Below are 24,651 nucleotides of genomic sequence, written 5' to 3'. Positions count from 1 at the left end.
GGTTTTTGTCATGGGATGTCATTATCTCAGGCATGAGGCAGAAAGATGTTAGGCTTTATCCTTATCAACCCCAACTTTTTGCTCGACAGTTTGGGCTTTTTCAAATGAAACCCCTTCCTCTTTGACGTAAAGAAAGCATTGATGCAGATATTTGTGTCGAAGAAGGGAATTACGAAGAGGTCCTTGAGTTCATCCTTCGCCCTGATAAAGAACTCAAACTTACACCATCCACCTTCTCTCCTTCATTCTTAGTTTCGAAGTGCTATCTTCGATGGTGGTTTTATTATATTGTAGATAAACTCATCGATTTTGATGGCTTTTTGAAGAAACTGATAAATTCTCCTCTTTCTTGTTCACAGGGGCCCAAGCAATCAGGTATTTTCAAGAATCAAATCCTTATTTATCAGTTTGAGCAATTTTTTAAAGTATGTTATCGACCTGACAACGTTGGTCGTACTATCTTCGATGCATCCGTGTCTCTATCGAAAATGATACAGAGGAACATTCGCTCGAAAAAGGTAATTAACCCTAAAGGAAAAACCAATTTCGAAAAATTTTGCCCTAAGAAGATACCTCCTCTTCCAAATGTCCTTTTCGGTTTAGCCAAGTATTTATCCTATCTTCCTTGGGTAAAAACACTCGACCCATTTTACCTTGATCATAAAGCAATCCCCGTAAAGGATCGAATTACTTACGCGCGATGTTCCCTGTATGATTTTCCTCGAAGGAGATGGTGGCCTCTATGTTGGGTCGATAACACTAATCCTCCCCCTGGTAAATAACTAAAACTAGGGAATCTCTCGAATTCTTGATTATACTCCACTCAATTTTCTTTCTTTTTCCATGTTGTTTACAGCTACTATTTCTCAGTGTGTTCCACAACATGCTGATCAAACTCCCGACTGGGAGAATGACGATGAGGATGTCGAAGGGACATCCTTGAAGGGTCGAAAACGGAAGACCGTTACTGATAAGGTCTCAATACGCTCTAAGGTATAATTCGTTTTCGAATCTTTCTTTTCACTAGAATTTCTAGTCTCTAGCCTTGCTTACCTTTTGGATTCTTGCATTTTAGAGTATTGAGACCTCGAAAAAACAAAAAGTGTACTCAGGCAGCACAAAAATAGTAAGAAGTTACTTCATTTATTTCTTATCCTTTGTGATTCTTACCTATTTCGAGTCTCATCATTAACTTGCCTCTTTCACTCGTAGGTTTCGACTACCAAGAAGCCAGATAAAGGAAAGGGGAAATTAGTGATTCCTCTTTCTAAGAAACCTCAAAAACTTGCTGGCGAGAAGCTGCTTCAAGACGCCATGAAATTCGTTCCCAAGGTGATTTAATTTTTTAGCTCAATTTCACTCTTCATGTGCTTTCGACTTCCCTAACACCACTTAACTTCTCACAGGATGCTCAAATCATCCAGCTTGATTCCTCTCGAGACCTGTCGAGAGATGTACCTCCTGTCACTGAGGCAGCCCAACAGGTTAATTTTTCTAACTTTCGCCTCTATGATTTTCCATTTAATCTTTTGATTGCATAACTTGTTCGCAGTTGACCACGCCTCAGTTGAACATTGCTGAGATTGCCTCTGTGGTAGCTTCGATAGAAGTCCCTCCCCAGGTCGAAGGGACAAGGTTGTTGAGTCTGAACCCTCGACAACTGTGAAGACATTACAGGACTCTGCACAAGGTGAACCCTCTTTCGAGCTGCAACCCCCCTTGAGTCCGAACAAGGGTATATGCCTTATCAACCTTATTAGTTTGTAGTGGTTCTTTTTGAAATTTACGTATATTTGTTCCTTTTTTTTTCTTGTACAGGTTCGACCGAATCTCCCAGGCCTTTCACTACTTCCCCTTCGACCCAAGGCGGTGTTACCTCTTCTGTCCAAGGCCTTTCTTCAATTCCTTCTCCGGACCTGGACTTGATGAGCTTCTTCAACGATGAAGACGAAGATATTAACAGTATCTTCGAGGTCTTGGATAATTGGACAAGTGGTCCTTCTGAGTCGGAGAAGGAAAAAGAAAGAACCGTCGAGCAAGTTTCTGAGACTCCATCATATCAATCTTTACTTGATTCTTTTTTATCAAAGGCATATGTTGAAGATCTTGATCAGGCCTTCCTCATTCCTGAATTCAAGACAGAGGTTGAACAAATGATGGACGATCTATTGTCTTACCCGAACCTTCCTCCTGAGGTCCATTTTGAGCTGCAAGAGTTTGTCAAACCCTTTAGCCTCGCACGGGACCTTCAAACTCAATGGTCCACTGCATTTCAAGAAGTAGCTCATGTCGAGTTTGAAAGCGAAGGAGACCGGGTTAAGCTCGAGAACCTCCGTAATGACTTGATTTCAATCAAGAATTCAACAACAGAGATAGTTTCTTCTTTGCAACAATTGCAAAAAGAAGACGCAAATATCGAAACCACTATCAAGTCTCTGCAGCATTAGTTAGAGAAGACTCGCTCGAAGAAGGATGCTATTAAAGTTCAGAGTCAAGAAATCAAGCAACGTCAGACAGGTCTTAAGGAGGAAGGCAAAATGATTTCTTCTAAACTTGCTAAGGCCTTGGAGCAAAAGAAATATCTAGAGGCTCAGTGTATCTCTCGAAAGCAAAGCTTGGATCAGGCTTATAAAGCTTTCAAAGACTTTAAATCCAAATTCTGTAATAATTAGATTTTCTTTTCTATTCTGTACTTCCTTCTAATTTATTTTTGGCTTGTATCGAACAATTAATATTCTGTCCTCTCATGAAAATATTTCAAGTACTTTCCATTTATCACTTTGCTCGCATTCGAATTTATCTCTTTAATAACGTATGCGTTTTTCGAATATGCTTGTTCGATTATAAAGGGGCCTTCCCAATTATAAGACCATTTCCCCAGATATCGAGATTTCTGATCCATGGGAAGAATCACCTTTAACACTAAGTTCCCAACTCGAAATCGTTGTGTTTTAACCTTTTTATTGTACGATTTCTCGACTCTTTCTTTTTGTTGAACAAGGTTTTGTATTGTGATTAATCTTTCTTCGTCTAAAGATATTAATTCATCATACATTAAATTCCAATAGTCTTCAATAGGCAACTCATTCTGCTTTTGCACATGAATTGATTGTAAATTAATATCTAAAGGAAGAATAGCATCATGCCCATATACCAATTTATAGGGAGTAGTTTTCGTGGCATCTCTAGGCGAATTCCTATAAGCCCATAGAATTTGCACCAGAGTTTCGTGCCAACTTCGAGGTTTGTTTGATATATGTTTTTTGATCAAACCAATCACCACTTTATTAGCAGCCTCGACTTGTCCATTTGCTTGTGCGTAATATGGTTTTGAAGTTATCAGCCTGATCCCTCTCGATTCCGCATATCGAGCGACTTTTCGACCCGTAAAGACAGTGCCTTGATCAGTAGTAATTGTTTAAGGAATCCCAAATCTTGTAATAATATGATCTTCGACAAAATCAATTATGTCTTTTTGCTCGATTTCTTTTAAAGGAATAGCTTCAACCCATTTTGTAAAGTAATCTATGGCCACCAATATATATTTGTGGTTTTTCGAAGATGGTGGATATATTTGCCCTATAATGTCCATTGCCCAACCTCGAAATGGCCAAGGCTTAATGATTGAATGTAACTCATTAGCAGGTACCTTTTGTATTGGTCCATGTTTTTGACACTCTTCGCAGCTTCGTGCGAACTCGATACAATCCTTAAACATAGTTGGTCAATACAAACCTTTTCTCGACAAAACCCATTTCATTTTTTCACCTGCTTGATGTGCTCCACAAATGCCTTCATGTATTTCTGCCATAGCTATATAACTTTCGTGAGTTCCAAGGCACTTGAACAAAATTCCATCGAAACCCTTTTTATATAATTCATTGTTTAACAAGACATAATTAAGAGCTTGTAGTTTGATCTTTCTTTCGACCTTTATATTGGGATTTTGCAAATATTCGATCAATTTGCTCCTCCAATCTGGTTGACTCGAGGAACCAACACTCATAATCTCTCGATGCTCCATCAATTCATTTTCTGTATGAATTAAATACTCGAGACACTTTTTACTTACTTTATACCCTGAGGCTGTCTGAGCCAACTCATTTGCAATGACATTCGAGTTTCGAGGAATATGTTGTAACTCAACTTCATCAAAAGTGTTAAGTAGCTGCACAACTCGAGTTTTAAATTCAATTAACTTTTCATTTAAACACTTATACTCCTGTGTTAATTGTTTGATGACTAATTGCGAATTACCTCGAATTAATACATTTCTAGCACCTAACTCTTCGAGAATTTCGAGTCCTGTTATTAGTGTCTGATACTCGGTTTCATTGTTCGAGTATCTCTTGTTCGTTTTCAATGATAATTTAGTAGGGAGCCCTTCGGGGGAGATGATTAAAAGACCTATTACAGTGCCCAATTTGTGTTTCGAGCCATCGAAATATAATTGCCAAGGCTTAGTGGTTAAGTAAATGACTTCCTTTGTTTCTTTCGAGTGGTCAGCGAGAAAATATGCAATTATTTGACCTTTAGTTGCTTTTAACGGCTTGAAAGTTAACGAGTATTCAGTTAGTGCGAGTGCCCATTTACCAACTCGAGAATGTAAAACAGGTTTACACAACATATACTTAATCACATTACTTCGACAAAATATTACAACATCACAAGGCCTAAGATAATACTTCAACTTTGTACAAGCAACATAAAGACTTAAACATAGTTTTTCCAAAGGAGTATATCTAATTTCTGCTCTGACTAACATTCGACTTAAATAATAAATGGCTCTCTCGATACCATTATCATCATCTTGCGCCAGCATGCCCGCAATAGTCGAATCGCTAGCTGAAATGTACAACTTTAGTTGCTTCCCTTTAGAGAGTGGTGCAAGCACTGGAGGATGAGCCAAGTAAACTTTGATTTCATCGAACGCTTTCTGGTGCTCCTCATTCCATCGAAATTCCTGCTCCTTTTTTAAACGTAGAAGAGGGGAAAATATTTTAGTTTTACCAGACAAGTTCGATATGAATCTTCTCATAAAGTTTACTTTACCTAGGAGAGATTGAAGTTCTTTCTTGTTCGATGGAGGTTTAATCTCCATGATAGCTTTTGTCTTATTTCGATTAACTTCAATTCCTTTCTGGTGTATGACAAACCCCAAAAATTCTCCTGCTGTAACACCAAAAGCACATTTTAGAGGATTCATTTTCAAACCATGTTTTCTCATTCTCTCAAAAGATAATTTTAAATGGCTTAGGTGATCCTCTTTTTGCTTCGACCCAACAATTATATCATCAATATATACTTGTACAAACTTACCAATTAAATCATGGAATATTAAATTCATTGCCCTCTGATAAGTAGCACCTGCGTTTTTTAATCCAAATGGCATCATCACCCATTCATAAACACCAAGAGCACCTGGACATCGAAAATCAGTTTTCGATACATCATTAGCTGCAATATAAATTTGGTTATATCCAGAATAACCATCAAGTAAACTCATAATTTCATTACATGCAGCAACGTCTATCATAGTTTCAGCAATGGGCATGGATACTCATCCTTTGGGGTTGCTGTGTTGAGGTCTCGAAAATCAATGCATACTCTGAGTTTCCCATTCTTTTTTATAACAGACACAATATTCGAGATCCACTCAGCATACCTCGAAGTTCTAATGAACTTTGCTTTCAATAATCTTTCAATTTCTTCTTTGATTTTCTCGATTACTTTAGGAGCGAACCTTCGATGGTTTTGCTTAACAGATTTCTTTCCTGGAATCATGGGTAACCTATGCTCCACCAATTCTCGATCTAATCCTGGCATTTCATCATAGTCCCATGCAAAGCAATCCTTATAATTATGCAATACTCGAATTAATTCCTCCTTAAAGTCCTTTTGCAAGAGCTTGCTAACATAAGTCACTCTTTTGTTCTCAACAGTTCCCAAGTTGATTTCTTCGAGGGGATCATGAGATTCTAATTTATGCTCTTCTTTGGTTGCTCTTTCAAATCCTAGTGGTGAATCATCGAAGATACAATCCAACTTGAGTTCTAACTCTTGTTCTTTGCATTCTTTTGTTTTTTCGACCTCTTGGTCTCTTTCTATTTTTTCTTTTTCTGTTTGTCTCGAGGCAACTTGGTCCTCTCGGTTTTTCTCTATTTTTTCTTTTCCTTCATTCTTTTCGATTCCGAAGTCTATCTCTTTTTCTTCTTTTCTTTGTTTTTTATCCTTTTCGACCTCGAAATCTATTTTCCCTTTCTTTTTTTGTTTTTCTTCGGCCAAAGTGACCGTGCTATTTTTTTCAATTTCCTTTAAACATGCCTTCTCACCTTCATTTCCCTCGGCCATGTTGGCCGTTTGATCGGCCACATAGGCCGATATTCAAGTTAAAAAGCTCGAGTAAGGATCTTCACTCTTCATTCATCAAGTGGAGCCGAATCTTTTTCGGCTCGAATCACAAACCCTTTTTTCACGTCCCAGCAGAAAGTTTTCTTAATCCCTTCTTCTTCATCCATCACTCCAGAATTGTAAGCATCGAAAGGTTTGGTCTTTGCAAATGCTATCAATTATTGATCAGCAAAATACATACCAACTTCATATGTTCTCTGGTCAGCCTCGAGAACCTCCAACCCTTCGTCATCGTTCCAGAAGAAGATCTCTTGATGCACCGTGGAAGGGACGACTCCTACCCCATGGATCCACTCTCGACCTAGCAAGACATTAAAATTCGCCTTAGATGGCGTCACTATAAACATGGTGGTCATCTTTACACTCCCAATCTGCACATCAAGCAGAATCATGCCTTCAGGGTGCGAAGATTTTCCTGCGTAGTCCGAGATCATTATATTGTGAGGTTTCAAATAAGCCAAGGATTTCCCAAACCTCTTCAGCATTGTCTTGGGTAAGATGATCACAGTTGCGCCTCCATCGACCAAGACCTTATTCACCTCTTGCCCCTCGATCATCAATGTCAACAATAGAGGCTTAAGGTGTCCTTTCATTTTCTCCGTGGGAGAGTCGAACACAGCAGAATTGAATTTGGGGATAACCCTCGATTTGATTGACCCATATGATTTTGGATTCATAGTTGGGGTCATCGAAGAAGTCTTCTCGATGAATATCCTCTTGTTCATTCACGGCCTCCATGGCCCCAACATATTCTGAAGGCATAATGGAGACTATCCCACAAATGTCTTCTAGGGAGTCCTCAAAACCACTCTCGAAACAATCGGTTATCATGTCTTCATCATCTTCAAGGAACTTTCGAGATGATTCCCCTTTCTGAGGTACAGGAATCGAGAAACGGTTTCCCCTAACACCTTCAAAGGTAGCCTTACGCATCCTTTGTTGTCTCCTCCACTGAGTTTTGGTTAGATTGTTGAAAGGCTGTCGAAAGCCACGCCCATACCCTCCATTCGAGACTCTACCGGGCCTTGTAGTCAAACTTGGAGCTTTCCCAGGAACTCCTTGCATTGGATGTGCAGCATAACTCATTACCTGTTTTCCTCGACCCATGCTTCCCATCATTGGCCTTGGTGGAGCAGTCCATTTTCCCACAGGCACATTCGCATTTGGCACAAAAGTATTGTCGAATCTCGATGAATTATACATCTCCATTTTTCCTACTGGAGCATTATATTGAGGCATATGAACCTGCCTCATAGTTAACCCAGCATTTGGTCCAGCATTGGGCTTGAGTTTTTGTCGAATATTTTCAGCTTTATAGTTCCGCATCATATCTGATTCTTCAAAGGCTTTAGCAGCAGATCTATCGAAAACAGCGCTGCATCGAGGACATAACATTACTTCTCTATCAACCTCTTTCTTTTTAGACAAGAATTCGACTAAGCTATCTCCCTCTTTAGGGTAGATGGGCTCCTGTTCCTTAGCGAAATCTTCCATTAATTCCTCGAGCTTTTCATCAGAAATGGGTTCGATGTTCTCATCATCCTCGACAGCAACATCCACCATGTTGATCCCCATCGAAACTGGTTCAACGTATCCAGTATGAGCAGCGAATGGGTCCGTGTCAACTTTCATGTCCTTCTCACCGAAAGCAAGGCGACCATCAGTAATCGTCTTTTCGATCAAATCCCTGAAACGCACACAGTTGTTAGTCTAATGACCATACATATTATGATATTTGCAAAATTTCTTTCCTTTTTTCTGCTCGAGTGATGGGATCTTATGATTTTCTGGGAGTACAATTTGCTTATCTTTTAATAAGATATCAAATATATTTTCTGCCTTACTTACGTCAAAACTATATTTCTTAGTCGAGGTTCCTTCTATATTCTCTCCTGGTTTTAACATCTGACATTGATAGGTAGGACCAGGGCGTAATTCTGCTAAGTTCACTTCAAAATCCTCACTCGAAAGTTCATAATTATTATCCTCACTTGTCTCAGTGTTTTCTAAATAAGCTACCTTCTCTTTTCGAACAAACCTATCAAACTTTTTCAATCTTTCTTTTTCTAACTTGATTTGTTCGATCCTCCTAACTTTTTTTGCTAATTGAGTCATATCTCTCAACTGTTCATTTACTAGTTTTTTACGTATCGAGAAATCTAACCCTGTCGTTGCAATCCTGACTAACTCATGTTTGGGTATATTTGTATAACATCGAGATTTTAATTGCCGAAACCTATTTAAATAGTCATCTAAAGTTTCATGGCTTTGTCTCTTAATGTTCATTAGATCGACTATACTCACTTTCATTTCTTCTCTAAAAAAGTGTTCATGAAAACTACCTTCCAATTGAACCCAAGTGTGTATCGAATTAGGGGGTAAGGTTGTGAACCATGTAAAAGCATGCTTAGTCAATGAACTTGGAAAATACTTCATTTTTAAATATTCATTGTTCGCTAAGTCCCCACATTCGACTACGTACCTAACTATATGTTCGACTGTAGATTCAGTTAATTCTCCCGCGAATTTCGAGAACTTTGGCACTTTTATTCCCCTGGGCAGTTCTACTTGGGTTACATAATCTGAAAAAGCTGACACAAAATAAGGTCGTTCATTTCGACCTACATCGAATCCATGTCTATTCAGTATCCTTTCTACCATTTGATCTAAGTTATCATTTGGATTTCTATTAGGTCGAACTACATTCTGATGGAAATTTCCATTCCCGCCAAGGTTTTCCATATCATTCAAATTTGCACTCATGGCTCTCGAAGGTGGCCCCTCACCTAATTTATCTCCTATTTTATTTATCAATTCATACAGAGGAGTCATAATATTATGCATTTGAGTTGACAACAAGTTGACCATGTCATGGTTACTATGGTCCATTTGTTGTCGAAGGGCCATCATAGCTTGGTTACTAATACCCGTAGGTACATAACTACCCTGTCGAATCAGAGAACCTTCCTGACTTGTTCCTACGTGTTGATATGGATCTTGCATAACAAAACCCAAACCGTTTGGCCCAGGATTGTATCCCTGTGGGGACACATGCATTTGTGAGTTTGGTCCTAAGAAAGATACTGGCATCTCGACATGTACTGGTTGGGTATTTCGCCAATTCTGTGGCATACCCCAGGGGTATTCCCTAGTGACGTTTGCTAGTTCCTGAGTGACATTTGTTTGCCTAGCTATGTTTTCGAGTAGCACAGGGGAAGACACTGCTCCCCTGGTTACATTGGTCACATTATCAGGGTTGGGGTTTGTTTGTTCTACATCCACGTGATTATTATTGTTCGTGTTTGTATCTCTCTGATTATTAGATGTAGACATAGTTCTCCCACTCCTAAGTCTCATGCAACACACATACCTAAAACTAATCCAATTATGTTTGACTTAAACGTGTCCCACCGGGCGTGCCAATTTGTTTACGGTGAAACTCGTTTTATGGATTCTTTTTATTCGGACTAGCACGACACACGTTTCAATTTAGGTATGTTTTTTTTTAGATATTTGAAGTACAACGAGATGGAGCAGAAAGATTTAAAAGCTACTTGTTTCTAAATATTCATCAATGATTAACAAGTAACAACATTCATGAAAGTAAATCCTTAAATAAACAGCATGAACGATAGATACATTTGCAATACAAATCATGGTTCACTTGCATAATTAACAGGAATTACAATGCCAGAATGCTAGAACTACATAATCAAAAGAAATAAGAAGAACGAACTACACTAATACTACTCCTAAAAAGAAAACGAAAAAATGGCCGAGAATGAATCATACCCAAAAACAATTTCGTGCACGAAAGTCATATGAGTAGGCAGAGAGTGCTTGAGAGTATAGTTTTAGTATGAGTTTTTCGACCTCGTAGAAGGCCAACTTTTGCCTATTTATAGAAATTTTCGAGAACAGTTTTCTTTTGCGTGCATGCGTCGTGGGTGGGTAACTGCTCTCCATATAAGATACGTGCTTATAACTTCCAATAATTGCTTATCCCACGTGTCTTTATCTCTTTGATTTATCTTTTAGTAACCGCTCTGACCTATCTACCTAATTGTTTTGGGCTAGCCTCAGGAAACCTTCATCTATTTTCGAGTAGTCCTTATTTTTATTCGACCATACCTCGAGCACAAACAAATAGGGCTTGTTATACGTTCTCAACATGTGTTTGATTTGACGTTTATATTTCTCTCGAGTAGCACTATCAATCCAACTTTTCGACTCCCATAATTTGAGCAGCCCTAACAGCTTCTAAAAATAATAATATAATTTTATTGATTTTGTCTCTTATCCATAATTATTTATATAACTAGTTTTCAATATATATTGTTTTAGTAATTCAAATGGGAGATTCACATGGAAATAATAAAGAAAAAGGAAAAGAGAAAGAAAACTATGAAGCTTAGACCTAGGAGGATTCCGATGAATTGTTACAATTGATAGTAGATGCTATAAAAAGATGATAGAATATTATGGAGAATTATTATTATTATTTATCTAGACATTATTATTATTATTATTTTTATCTTGGACTCTTTTTAAATTTGAATGTATGAATTTTTTTTAAATCTTATCAAATGTCAAAACTCCACAAAATCCCACAGAATCCATTAAAATCCTGATTTAAAAGTCTTGTAGAATCTATTAAAATCCTGATTTTAAATCTTGTAGAATCCTGCAAAATCTTAAAAGTCATGAAAATCCTGCAAAGTCTTTTAAAATCCGCAGGATTTTTTTCCACTAAAAAAGTCCTTTAAAATCCTAATTCAATACACCCCTAAGATTATATAATTATAATAAATGAAGAACTAAAATTATTTAATTAGAACCTTAAAAACTAAAATTGGATAATTATAGCACTAGAGATATAAAAATGCAGCTAAAAAAAATTTATTTTTTTTCCAAATTTTAATTAAACTTTAAATATTTAGCAATTAGCACACTCGCGAGCTATTTTATTAAATTGAATATATTATAATGTAAATGAGCTTTTGGCCGTGTTCATACATTTTCCCCGCAACAGAACTCCATTTTTTATTGAAAAGTTATATTAATGAAACATTCAATTATATCGATTTAAATTATTATATTGATGGATTACACTTAACTTATTGATTGTTACAAAATAGGTGTGAGCATTAAAATGAGACCTAAATCGAATCCGAAAAATCTGATAAAAAATATAAAATATTATTTTTTTGTGGGTTCAGGCGAGTCTTATGGATAAATCGGGTAAAATTTTTGATATTATATAGGTTATATTGAGCGGGTTCAGTTTTGAATTTTTAAATTCGCTAAAAATCGAGTCCAACCGAAAATGAGATAAGTTTAGATTTTTATTATTTTTGTATAACTAAACAACAATAGTCCAAACTTAAAGTATTTATTTCAAGTATAATATAGTCATTAATTTGTAACTTATTTTTTTTTCCTTTTTCTCATAACTTATATATTTATTTTGTCTTCTCTTTCCTCATTCAACTTCTCAACACACTAGTCCATTTTTAGAGTTTTCTTTTTGCTTCTTTCTTTGACTTTTTTTTTTCATCTTCTTATCTCCATTTTGAGTACAACTTGTGCGACTGTGGTTTCTTATGGGTTTTGTAATTTAACTTTAGATTTTTTTTGCATGTAACAACTATGAATTTTGTTATCTTTTATTTTTGTTTATTTAGTTTGTAAATGTTTCATCTACGAGTCTACTTACACCATCTATTGTCACCTTCATTATATTTTTATACACTATTTTTAAAATATTTGTTTATCGTTTTAAGCTTCATCTTCGTTAAGATAACTTGGTCTACAAAAAAATTCAAACCCGATTGTACCCACCCGCTCAAATCTGAATCCGTTTCAACCCGAACCGCCTCAAATCGAAAGCTCAGTCGGTCGGATATTGGTCACATTTTTCTAAAGTCAATTTACAATGGATTGGACATTTTTCACCCAAACCCGACCAAACTCACCCGTTGCTCACCCCTATTACAAAATATATTAAGTTACTACATATATTGAGAAAATATTTCATATATTTTTTATAAAACAAAACTTCAATTTTGGTCGAAAGATTATATCAATCAAACATTCAATTAAATCAATTTAAATCATTAAATTGATCGTCACAAAATATGTTAAGCTTCTATATATACCAAACATTCAATTAAATCAATTTAAATTATTAAGTCGATATATTACAATTAACTAGTTGATTTTCACAAAATATGTTAAGTTAAAATATATATAGTGAGAGGGGATCAAATCATTCTAAAAATAACTCTTAATAGAATTACTTATTCTATAATTTATAAGGGGTAAACAAATTTTTTCATGTTTGAGAATCATGATTAATAAGAATCATAAATCTTGAAAATTATGATTTTTAGAAATCATGAAAATCTATATGGTAAGTCATAATGTTTATAAAAATATTTATAAAGATACATTTGATACATTAATTTTTTTTACTTTTCTAAGAATCTAACATAAAAAAATGTTAGTTTTTCACCTTTGTTTTATCATTTAAGAAATAACATCATAGGAAATATTGTTTCATAGTCTTTATTTATAATTCAAAGACTATGATTTACTCATTCTATCTCTCATAATAAGACTTAGGGTGTATTGAATTAAAATTTCAATAGAATTTAAGATCTTTTTATTGTAAAAAAGTCTTATGATATTTAATCAATATTTTTTTAATATAAAAAAGTGATATGATATTCAATTAAGATAATCATTTTTTTTTTGTAAAAATTCATCAAAATTTAGTGATATTCAATTAAGACTTTTTTACTTTAAAGAAATTTGTTGGTATTCAAAATATAAATATTTCAATAAATCATTTTGAATGCTGAATTTTGCGAAACTTATTATATAATTTATATGTAATTCACTCATCAAACAATTTTATCAAAATCTTTGAGATTTCATATGTTTTTTTTTCTTTTTCCTTATATTTCTATTCATTATTTTTTTTTTCTCTTAAATATTTCTTTCGTTGTTCCTACTTCTCTCTCATATTTTTGTCCCATTCTTTGTCACCATTCTTGTTTTTTTTTTCTTTCTTCTCTATCTCATTTATTTCCTTTTTCTTTTTATTCATACCTTTCATATATCTCTTTTTTTTTTGTCTCGTTTTTTCTCTCTCTTTCTCTCTCACCTTTCTTACTTATTTTTATCTTGCTCTTTTTCTGATTCTTTCTTATCTCTCTCTTTTTATTTATATCTTATTCTTATCCTATCATTTTCTTTATCTATCAATTAATGTATAATTTATCAATATTTATTTTTTAATCATAAAATATTTAAAATAATTTATTGTATCATTAAATATTATCTATTGAACAACTTTTTCAAATCATTAAATAACCATTTATTTTAACATTAAAATATGAGATTTTGAAACAAATATTAAAAAGACTTTACAATTCATGATAATGACCCATGGAAATGATTTTTTTTAATTTACGCCATACATTCTTAAAAAATGTGATTGAGAAGATATTTAGGATACAAGTTGAACTTGTATCAGTATGTAACATTGCATATTTTGTCCCCACAAAGAATGATGTTCTAATGAACTTCTAATTCAATCATTAAATAAATCTTCATCTTCAATACTATTGGTTAACGAAGACCATAATTTTGAACATATTATTTAGATTTAAATGCATGAAAGAGAATATGTTAATACATTGAAGACTAATATAACTATAAATATGTGAATAAATATTAAACAAGAGGACACTAATGTCAATTATTTATCAAAAGATAGAAATAATTATTTGTCAAAAGATATAAAAATCATGTTAGTTTTACTTTTCTTTCTTATTTATGTTATATATAACTTTTTATTAAATTTTATAGTATTGCAAATCCATATTTTTTTCAGGAATTCATAAAATCATTTGAAATCTTATAATATGATTCCATTAAAATCTAAATTACAAAGTCTTGATTAAAATTTAATTTTTAAAAATCTTTTAAAAAATCATAAAAGTTGACATTTTCTACAAAGTTTTTTAAAATTTATTAAAATTTACATGACTTTTTCATGCTAAATTTGTCTTTTGAAATCCTAATTAATATACTCTCATGTTTTCATTAAATACACTCCCATAAATATAACATTATATATAAAATATATAAATTAATGTTATATAATATATTTTGTTATAGCAATTTTAGGCTTGAGAAGATAAATATTTTATACAATAGTTATTTAATGAGATGGTTTGTGGATTTTTAATTTTTTTCCCTTCTATTTGAAATAGTATTTATCATTTTTACTTTGAATTAAATTATAATATTTTTTGAAATATAACTTATATATTATTTTTTTATATAAAGTTATATACATTACATATATAAATATAATATTTATTTATACATAATTAACTATAAATTTTAGTTACATATAATAAAAATTTATCATATTCAATGAACATGCTAAAATACAATTTTTTTTAAATATGCTAAAATACTAATTAGTTTTGTTTTTTTAAAGGGGAAAATACTAGTTAGCTAAACATTTGGAAAAACTTCTTTAATTTTCTAAATTATTTTAATAAATATTCAATTTCATCTGACCAGTAAGTATCATAATTGTTCACTAATTAAACTATTTTATATTTTAAGTGTTTTATATATTTTTATTTGAGAAAATAGGTTATGTTGTTGCAATGTAACATATATTTATATTCTCAACAAATCACAAGTCATACATATGATAAGTTTGTTAATTTTTATAATACATAACTAAAAAAAATACCTATAGTGATATTTTATTAGTTATAGATGTAAGACTGTTTTATGCTGTTAATATATAATTGTTAGATTTTTTTTGATAATTTTTGATAAAACAAATATTTCTCAATTGTTGTTTTGAATTTATAATTTAAAGTTTATCTTTAAATATCTACTCAATATTAACGAGCTTGTATATCCATTGATAGGGGGATTTTTCAACTTGGTTTGAATTTGTTTTCTAAAAATGCAATTATTCTATTAAGTTTTAACAAAGAGAATTTTTCTATTCTTAGTGATCCTATTAACATGGTAGTACAAGTTATGAGCAAAATAAATATTTAATAACTGATTTTTTTATAATTTTTTTTAAAAAAAGAAAATTCAAAATAGACTTGCTTTAAACAAATTATTATTTTTACCTTCTTTATAATTTACTTATTTTTGAAACACTCAGTATATTTATCAACAAACAAATTTTTATGTATTTTTTATTTAAAATTTTAAAACACAGCAAAAAAAAAAAAAAATCGTAGCCGCGATTAATTACGCGAACAAGATTTCTGGTGTGATGTGAATAACTGAATAAATTAGTATTTTGCCCATTGGTGACTCCTTATAGTCTTTTATTCGCAACGTTATCCGCACCCAATATCACGAAACGTGAATATAAAAAGTTTTAGTATCGAAGGAATCGATGTTCATGTTTCTCTTTAGCAAAAAAGAAAAAAGAAAAAAGAAAAAAAAAAGTACTAGTAGCAAAGCTGAGGGAAGTGGGTCCACAAATGCAAACGTAATCACCGTGCTCCACCTTTATGAACTAAATCGAAAACCGTCATCAATTGGAGCTTTAAAAACGTGATCAAATCTCCGCCGTCCACGTCAGCGTGAGAGACCATCCAACGTCCGCGAAGGGGTTCAACAGTACGAACTGTATCCAGCGGCACCGCAGAGTGCATCACTTCTCACTTGTTAGTCGAGAGGAAGAGTAACCGGTGCTGATTCACTCTCGCTGCCACTATTAAAAGAGTGAGAGGAGGACTTAACGCAACCTCACTTCAAATCATTTTCCTTCCATTTCTCTCTGGTTCTGCGCCTTAGGGTTTGCGTTCTGTGCTTGCTGTGAGTTTCTGTCACTGATTTTCCGGTGAGCGAAGAGTGAACTCTTCCTCTACTCGCGAATTTCGCTTCGCTTTTTCTTTTATCTATCTCGTTTCCTTGCTCTGTCTCGTGATCACATGCTGCATTTGCTGTTTGCTGCGTTTTTCGTTCTCATGTTTCGTTATCGCTGGTTGTTTTACCGTTTTCTCAGAGTTTTCTGTTTGTTTAGGGTTTTGTGCTTTAGAAATGCTTTAGTATTGCTTGTGTTCGTTTATCTGTATTTTTGTGATGTTGTTTTCGCTGCATGTGCTTGTATGAGCTTTGATCGTCGGTTTTTTTGTGTGTGTGTGCTTAGTTTGAGGTGATTTTGCTTTCGTTGTTCGTGGTTGACTTTTTAAATGCGTTTTGCTTGAGAGGCGAAGCGTCTTCGCTTCAATTTTCAGAGTGTTGGAGTTCACTCCATGCTTTTTCACCGATTGTGATTTCGGCGTGTTAGTTTTTCAGTTTTTTTTTTTATAAAAAAAATCGAGAATCGTGTTCGGTTAAATGATGGCCCGAATCGGCGGCCGCTTCGAGAGTTTTATTGGGCATTTGAGTTCCGAAGCCAGATATTTGCTTCATGGAGCCTGATTTTGCTTCCAGAGGACCGTTTTTGTTTTTATTTGTATTTATTTTTTGATTTCGTTTTTATTTTATTTTTTAATGTTTTCTTTGCTTTAACTTTTACGTTCCGTATGTATGTCTTTTACTGCGCTCGTGTATTTTCTTTTGCTTGCATTGCATGTGCATGGATTTGAATAAAATGCATTCGACTTGTTATTTGCTCTGCTTCATATCTTCCTGTTTGAGAAAGAGAAATAAATATTACACTTGATTATCTATTTTCCTCCTCTTAACATGATGTTTATTTGTCGCTTTATTTGTATTTAAGTTGTTTTCATTTTTATATGTTGTATGACAATGTGTTTTACTAAAATGCATGTAGATGATGCATCTTAGAGTTTCTGCATGCGTTTTTACTGTACTGCATGCTTATATTTAGTTGAATAAAATGTATTTTGCTTATTTGCTTTGTTTCATCACTTTCTGTTAGAGTAATGAATATAAATATAATTATAGATTATAGATTACCTGTTTTCCCACTCTTAAATACATGTTTATCATTGTTTTATCTGTACACTATTTGTTTTCATGTTTTCTGTGTATGAAATTGTGTTGTACTATGTTGTATGAAGATATGCTTAGAGTTGAATGCGTCTTACTGTAATCTCAGCAGATATTTTTGTTCGAAGGATTATTGGAAGTAACTACTTGTGTTGACAACATTATTTAATTACTTTTCTTATATAGCTGATTGTGTTTTATAGTTTGGATTTGCTGATATAATTGCATGATCTAACATGCAGGAGATGGATTCTTTTGGGACCAATGGAAATGAGACCGAGGATTCCTTGCCTCCACCTCCTCCACCTCCCGTGGTGCCATCTGATGTTGTACCTGTCAAAGCTGAACCGGAGAAGAAGAAGCCTTTGAGGCTTCCAATGGCGAGGCGTGGCTTAGCTTCAAAAGGAATGAAGATGCAACTTCTTACTAATCACTTCAAAGTGAACGTTGGAAACACTGATGGATACTTCTATCAGTATAGTGTATGTGTTTTCATTTTCTCATGGTTTATTAATTTCTCTCTTCAAGTTCCCTGTTTACTTTGAATTATTCCTTCGGTGTTTACAATTGAGCAGGTGTCTCTTACTTATGAAGATGGCCGGCCTGTGGAGGGTAAGGGCGTAGGGAGGAAAGTGCTGGACAGGGTGCAGGAAACTTATGATTCTGAATTGAATGGGAAGGATTTTGCTTATGATGGTGAGAAGACTTTGTTTACACTAGGTTCTCTGGATCGCAACAAGCTTGAGTTTACTGTGGTGTTGGAGGATGTTACTTCTAGCAGGTTAGAATGCGGGTGGTTCTCAGTTCTCTGAATTGTCTTACATGTTGCTGTTTAAGTTGTGTAACTAATTTTTTTTACTTGTGTATGTATAGAAATAATGGAAACTGCAGCCCTGATGGAAATGGAGAACCAAATGAATTTGACAAGAAGAGGATGAGACGCCCTAATAGAGCAAAGACATATAATGTTGAGCTGAGCTTTGCTTCCAAAATTCCATTGCAGGCAATTGCCAGTGCCCTACGGGGGCAGGAATCAGAAAATTTTCAAGAAGCAATCAGAGTGCTTGATATCATTTTGAGGCAACATGCTGCTAAACAGTGCGTGAATTATTTATATTTCCTTTTATTTTTCTTCCACTAATATTACTAATGATAATGCTATTTTATGAGCTTTCTGCTTTTCTGTTATATTTTTATTGACAGGTGTGTTTATTTGCAGAGGCTGTTTGCTTGTGCGGCAATCATTTTTTCACAATGATGCTAAGAATTATGCTGACGTAGGAGGAGGTGTACTGGGTTGTAGGGGATTTCATTCTAGTTTTAGAACAACTCAGAGTGGCTTGTCTCTCAACATAGGTTTGATCTGTTGATGCATTGTATTCTACATCTTTTTCTTCATAATTTGTCTTATAATATTCTTTTTTTTGCAAATTGTTCAGATGTGTCAACCACTATGGTAATTAGCCCTGGGCCTGTGGTGGATTTTCTCATTTCCAATCAGAATGTTAGAGATCCATATTCTCTTGACTGGGCAAAGGTAAGCAAATTTCCTTCACTATTTGATTATTAGTGATTTATTTGTTGTTAAATTCAATGAAGTCATTTTTTATTTGTTTTCTTGAACACAGGCCAAGAGGACACTGAAAAATTTGAGGATTAAAACTAGTCCATCTAATCAAGAATTCAAAATCACTGGGCTCAGTGAACTTCCTTGCAAAGAGCAATTGTATTTCGTTATCCTGTTTTATTTGATAATTAGTAAGGTTATTTTGTTCATCATCATTGAAGTTTTTAACCATGATTGTGCTGGCATCGTAGGTTTACATTGAAGAAAAAAGCTGGAGCGGATGGTGATGATGCCACTGAGGAAGTTACCGTATTGGATTATTTTGTCAATCATCGCAAGATAGATCTCCGTTACTCTGCTGAACTTCCATGCATCAACGTTGGAAAGCCAAAACGGCCAACTTATTTCCCCATTGAGGTATAGTTGTGGGATATATGTTTGTTTTAGCATTGGGAATTTGAAAACTATAGATTGAGTCTTTGATTATTAACCGATGTCTTTCCACTTATTTTATGCATTAGCTTTGCTCTTTGGTATCCCTTCAACGCTATACAAAAGCGCTATCCACTCTTCAGAGGTCTTCATTGGTGGAGAAGTCTAGGCAGAAGCCACAGGAGAGGATGAGGGTGTTGTCTGATGTATGTTTATTTAATATGTTGTGATTGGATTCTCTTACATCTTTCTGGCTTACCTGATATTACTTTTAATATTACAGGCTCTTAAAACTAGCAATTATGGCGCTGAACCTATGCTTCGCAATTGTGGGATTACTATAAACTCTGGCTTTACAGAAGTTGAGGGTCGTGTTCTCCAAGCTCCAAGGGTAATTTTGTAATCATTACAGTTATGCAAGTGCTTATAATTTTTTTTTCATAGGTGGTTTTATTTTACAGTTATGCAGTTAGCATTACAGTTATCACTAGAATTCCAATTTGGACTTTTAAGAAATATTTGTTAACTTAATTGAGAAGTGGTTTTATTTGATCACAAATGATTAATGTTGTGTTTTGTGATGATGGGATTAAAACTGTTTAATAAATTTCTATTTACAGTTGAAGTTTGGTAACGGGGAAGACTTCAACCCAAGAAATGGCAGGTGGAACTTCAATAATAAGGTATTTTATTCAACTTGTTTTGTAATTTTGTTATATTCATAAAAATGATTTGGATTTTCTAATGATCAAATTATTTTTCCAGAAAATTGTTAAACCAACTAAAATTGAAAGATGGGCTGTGGTTAACTTTTCTGCACGCTGTGATGTACGTGGGCTTGTGAGGGATCTCATTAAGTGTGGTTCGATGAAAGGAATTGTAAGTTTCACAAACACGAGTCAAGTCAAAACCATAATTAGATTTCTGACTAAAATTTTGTTATTTGCTTTTGGCAGGTGATTGATCAGCCTTTTGATGTATTTGAAGAAAATGGTCAGTTTAGGCGTGCACCTCCCCTGGTTAGAGTTGAGAAGATGTTTGAGTTTATTCAGTCTAAACTTCCCGGTGCTCCTCAGTTTCTTCTTTGTCTTCTTCCTGAAAGGAAAAATTCTGATCTTTATGGTTAGTTATCTGAAACATTTTTAACTCTTGCAATTGATGATTCTTTGTTGCTGAAAGATTAATTTAACTTGTTAAGGTCCGTGGAAGAAGAAGAATCTGGCTGATTTTGGGATTGTTACTCAGTGTATAGCTCCAACTAGGGTCAATGATCAGTATTTAACTAATGTTTTGTTGAAAATCAATGCTAAGGTATGTTATTTTCTTAGTTGTGTTGTTGTAATGCTATAATTGTAATTATCTTCTGTGCACTTTCTATAGAGGCATTTGTTATTGTACTTTTCATTGAATTATTTATTTTTTTGTAGCTGGGTGGCCTGAATTCAATGTTGGGTGTTGAGCATTCTCCTTCTATTCCTCTGGTTTCCAGAACTCCTACTATTATCATTGGCATGGATGTGTCTCATGGCTCGCCAGGCCAAACAGATATTCCTTCAATTGCAGCGGTAATGATTAGTGGCCTTTATGCTGAACATTTGTTTAAATATTATTTATTGTTTCAAGTCTCTTGGTTATTTCAATATTGTATATGTAATTGCTCGTATGAATAATATCTGAATGTGCAGGTGGTTAGCTCTCGAGAATGGCCTCTAATATCAAAGTATAGGGCGTGCGTCCGTACCCAGTCTCCAAAGGTTGAAATGATTGATAATTTATTCAAGAAAGTGTCTGAAAAGGAGGATGATGGAATAATGAGGTTAATTTACTTTTTGTATCAAATATATGACTTTATCCTCCAAAGATATTTAATACATCAAACAAATGTGCTCCTTAATTTTTTGGAAATTAATTAGGTATTTGATACTGAAATCGACTATAATTTAGTATCTAAATTGATGTTCATTTTTTTTTGCATGTTTATATTTGGCAGGGCTGACAGTGTGCAATAGCTACCAAATTTTTTATTTTTTAATCTGATTTTGTATGCACCTTTTCTTGTGTGTTGTAAATTGTTTTGTAGAACATTGCTTTAAAGTATTTGTTGCTATCTAGTCGCAATTTTATGAATATTTTATAGTAGCTTATTTTTCTTGATAATCTGTATTTTATGGAAATGAACATTTATTTACTAGTGCATTTTACATTTGCAGGGAACTTCTACTTGACTTCTATACTAGTTCTGGGAACAGGAAGCCTGAAAATATAATCATCTTCAGGTTAATTTTTCCTCTAAATTTTGTTCTGTGAATTATTTTTTTTCCCTAAATTTTTATAAATGTCGTTTGAGTTGGTACTACATGTTTGGTTAAATGTTTTGTGAACTATATGTTTCTCTTTTTTTGTTATTATTGTAATGTTTGTTTTAATATTTCAATGGACGTCAAGTTATGGGATGGTTAACACTAACGACTGTCTGACTAAGATTTTATTATTTCACAGTGCACATGCTGAATATTTTGCTGCAAGTCAATGTTTTGTTGTGGCTAAAATGAACGTCTGTGATTAATAATTGATTTCTTTACAAGACATTATTTTTTTATTATTTGCAATTTAAAAAATGTGTCGTATGCATAAATTGTTTCTCGTTTCTGCATTTATTTGAACTGATGTTTTTCAAATTATAATTATTTTATTTACTTTACCTTTGTTTAATTTACCTTCAATGCATGGTTTGTCCACATAATCTGAAGTGGTGAAATTGTTCTCTATATTTATATTTATTATGTTTATCTAGTTATTATTTCAATATGTTATTTTCTCCATTTTGTCTTTTTTGTGTCTTGTCCCCATTAATGTTTTTGGGTTTTCTGTTGGTCTTGTTTGTGTGTTAAACTGCATGTTAATTATGTTCTCATTTTTGTTATTGCACTTTATTACTTTATTATTCTTGTTTATATTAATTAGTATTGATTTTTTCTTCTGAATGTAGGGATGGTGTTAGTGAGTCGCAGTTCAATCAAGTTTTAAATAAGGAACTTGATCAAATTATTGAGGTGCTTGTTTGTTTGATCAAATATTTTCAAATTATGAAATGTTTCAAGTATTTATGTGATTATTCCTGACTTTAAATATTAGGCATGTAAATTTCTTGATGAAAAATGGAATCCCAAATTCTTGGTGATTGTTGCTCAAAAGAATCATCATACTAAATTCTTCCAGCCTGGGTCTCCTGACAATGTTCCCCCTGGTATGTCACTTTCTTTTAGAAGTTTAATAGGATTTAATATTTTTGTTTTTTGTTATTTCTTAATCTCTTTGTGAATTTTGCAGGAACTGTAATTGATAATAAAATTTGCCATCCTCGGAATTACGATTTCTATATGTGTGCACATGCTGGAATGATAGTGAGTATCTATGTATATTTTGTGGTTCTTTCTTATTTTAGTATGGTTTTTTGGTTTTTCAATTTGTGTGTATTATGATTTTTCCCCTTTGATCTAATAATGTATACGATGTTCTTTTAGATGCATATGCATTATTTTTAATTACATTTTGTATGTGTGGAACTTGTTTGGAAAAATACCAAATGAAGATTTCTGGTCATCCTGGTCTCGTTCTTTTTTTTTTTTTTTAATATAGCATTTTAATATTTATGTCTGGTTTTCACCATTGTATATATTTGTAATTTTTATTTATATGCTAGTGTTACTATTGAATGTTGTGAATTAAAGTGATTTCAATGTATGAGGCTGGCTTTCCCTATAAGTTTTCCGTACTGATGCGTTTGTGTAGTATATTATGATAACCTATGGTTGTTTTGTTTGAAAATTTACTTCTCAGGGTACTAGCAGGCCTACACATTATCATGTTCTGTTAGATGAGATTGGTTTTTCTCCCGATGATCTACAGGAGCTTGTGCATTCCTTATCATATGTGTAAGTGAAAGTTTATATCTATTTGGGTACTTAAAATATATTGTTTAAGCCTTTGGCATCGTCGTAAAGTCGTTTTGTTATTTGAAAACAGGTATCAGAGGAGCACTACTGCCATTTCTGTTGGTAAGTTCGTACGCAGCCTTTTCTAGCTTTGTGATTTATGTTCTTGTTTGTAGATATATACAGAGTCTCATATGTGTAAAATTCCAATCTATGCAGTTGCTCCAATATGCTATGCTCACTTGGCTGCAACTCAGATGGGCCAGTTTATGAAATTTGAGGATAAATCGGAGACGTCTTCGAGTCATGGTGGTCAGGGTCAGGCTGCACCTCCAGTCCCTCAGTTGCCTAGGTTGCAGGAAAATGTGTCCAGCTCAATGTTCTTTTGTTGAGGCGTGTTTAGCTGTTCTACTTATCCTCGTTAAACAATGCTGTTTATAATATTAAGTAGCAATCTAGTTTTTTGTGGAGGACTCGGTTTAAGTAGACGTAAACAACAGGCGCCATAGGTTGTTGAAAAGCATTTTGCTCTCGCCTTTTACATGTTTTTAGTTTTAGTATTTTGAATACTGTTAAAATCTCCTCTTTTGAAGATTGTTAAAAGGTATATGCTTTTCGTATGGCTTCTGTTTTAGGTTTAGCGGTTTGTGGGAATGTTTTGCTGGTTTGTAAATGCACAGCACTGCTCTTACAAAAAGCTCGTTTGTGATCTACGGTTGTTATTACGTTAGATTAGGATATAATCTGCATGATTGATTACCGCTTCGATTTGCATGACTCGATCAAATCGGATAGATGTTCCAATTGTCAATTTATTCGGGCCGTAAATCGCTATGATTTTTCATGTTTATATTACATTGATAATTTTTTTAACTCCCAAGTCTTCGGTGAGTGACATCTGTATTTGTTGTTATCTTTAATTCCATAAGTATTCATTCATTTAAATTAGGGTGTTTTTATATTTAATTGCAACTTTGTTGTAATATTCGCTGATATGTAACTCGTTCTCTATTGCGCATATATCTGTCGGTGAAGATAATTAATATTTCAAGGTTAATCCATTGTGGGTTTAATTAAGTACGAAACTCCTATTTTAAAATTTTCGTTCTAATAATCCTAAGGTTTATGGATTTTGGTGGAGTTCTTATAGACAATATTTGTTTTTAGGATTTGAGGCTAAATAAACACTATCAAAGTTGGGGTAGTAAATAAGCTGTGCATAGAATTGGAAACTTTGTAATAGTTCTCTTCATTGGTAATTGTTATTGTGATGTTGCTGGATTATTG

General features: G+C 33.6%; 3 protein-coding genes across 4 annotated transcripts; 1 reads left to right on the top strand and 2 right to left on the bottom strand.

Moving 5' to 3' along the window:
• Positions 1-2,728: 2,728 nt before the first annotated feature.
• Positions 2,729-5,536, bottom strand: LOC145951714 (uncharacterized). The gene is made up of 7 exons (XM_083063608.1): positions 5,518-5,536; positions 5,320-5,457; positions 4,798-5,172; positions 4,271-4,407; positions 4,073-4,168; positions 3,736-3,865; positions 2,729-3,399 (listed from the first exon to the last, which is right to left on the bottom strand). The coding sequence occupies exons 1-7, from the start codon at positions 5,534-5,536 to the stop codon at positions 2,729-2,731; spliced, it is 1,566 nt and encodes a 521-aa protein (XP_082919734.1).
• Positions 5,537-6,569: 1,033 nt separating this feature from the next.
• LOC109810449 (uncharacterized) lies at positions 6,570-6,968 on the bottom strand. The gene has a single exon (XM_020373915.1). The coding sequence runs from the start codon at positions 6,966-6,968 to the stop codon at positions 6,570-6,572; it is 399 nt and encodes a 132-aa protein (XP_020229504.1).
• Positions 6,969-16,062: 9,094 nt separating this feature from the next.
• On the top strand, positions 16,063-24,075 carry LOC109815423 (protein argonaute 4). 2 transcript variants are annotated; one of them, XM_020380159.3, is made up of 23 exons: positions 16,063-16,287; positions 17,673-17,912; positions 18,006-18,211; positions 18,304-18,528; positions 18,650-18,786; positions 18,870-18,967; positions 19,059-19,156; positions 19,249-19,414; positions 19,519-19,635; positions 19,713-19,820; positions 20,050-20,112; positions 20,195-20,308; positions 20,386-20,551; positions 20,628-20,740; positions 20,857-20,994; positions 21,115-21,245; positions 21,640-21,705; positions 22,419-22,482; positions 22,565-22,676; positions 22,760-22,833; positions 23,270-23,364; positions 23,456-23,487; positions 23,584-24,075. In XM_020380159.3, the coding sequence occupies exons 2-23, from the start codon at positions 17,676-17,678 to the stop codon at positions 23,754-23,756; spliced, it is 2,733 nt and encodes a 910-aa protein (XP_020235748.1). In that variant the 5' UTR covers positions 16,063-16,287; positions 17,673-17,675; the 3' UTR covers positions 23,757-24,075. The 2 variants fall into 2 exon arrangements, with proteins under 2 accessions (XP_020235748.1, XP_020235740.1); XM_020380151.3 differs by having other exon boundaries at positions 16,066-16,312.
• Positions 24,076-24,651: the final 576 nt, after the last annotated feature.

The sequence above is a fragment of the Cajanus cajan genome, chromosome 9 (assembly GCF_000230855.2).
Source record: "Cajanus cajan strain Asha chromosome 9, NIPB_CcT2T_4, whole genome shotgun sequence".
NCBI classification, from domain to species: domain Eukaryota; kingdom Viridiplantae; phylum Streptophyta; class Magnoliopsida; order Fabales; family Fabaceae; genus Cajanus; species Cajanus cajan.
This window is presented reverse-complemented; position numbering and strand designations above follow the sequence as displayed.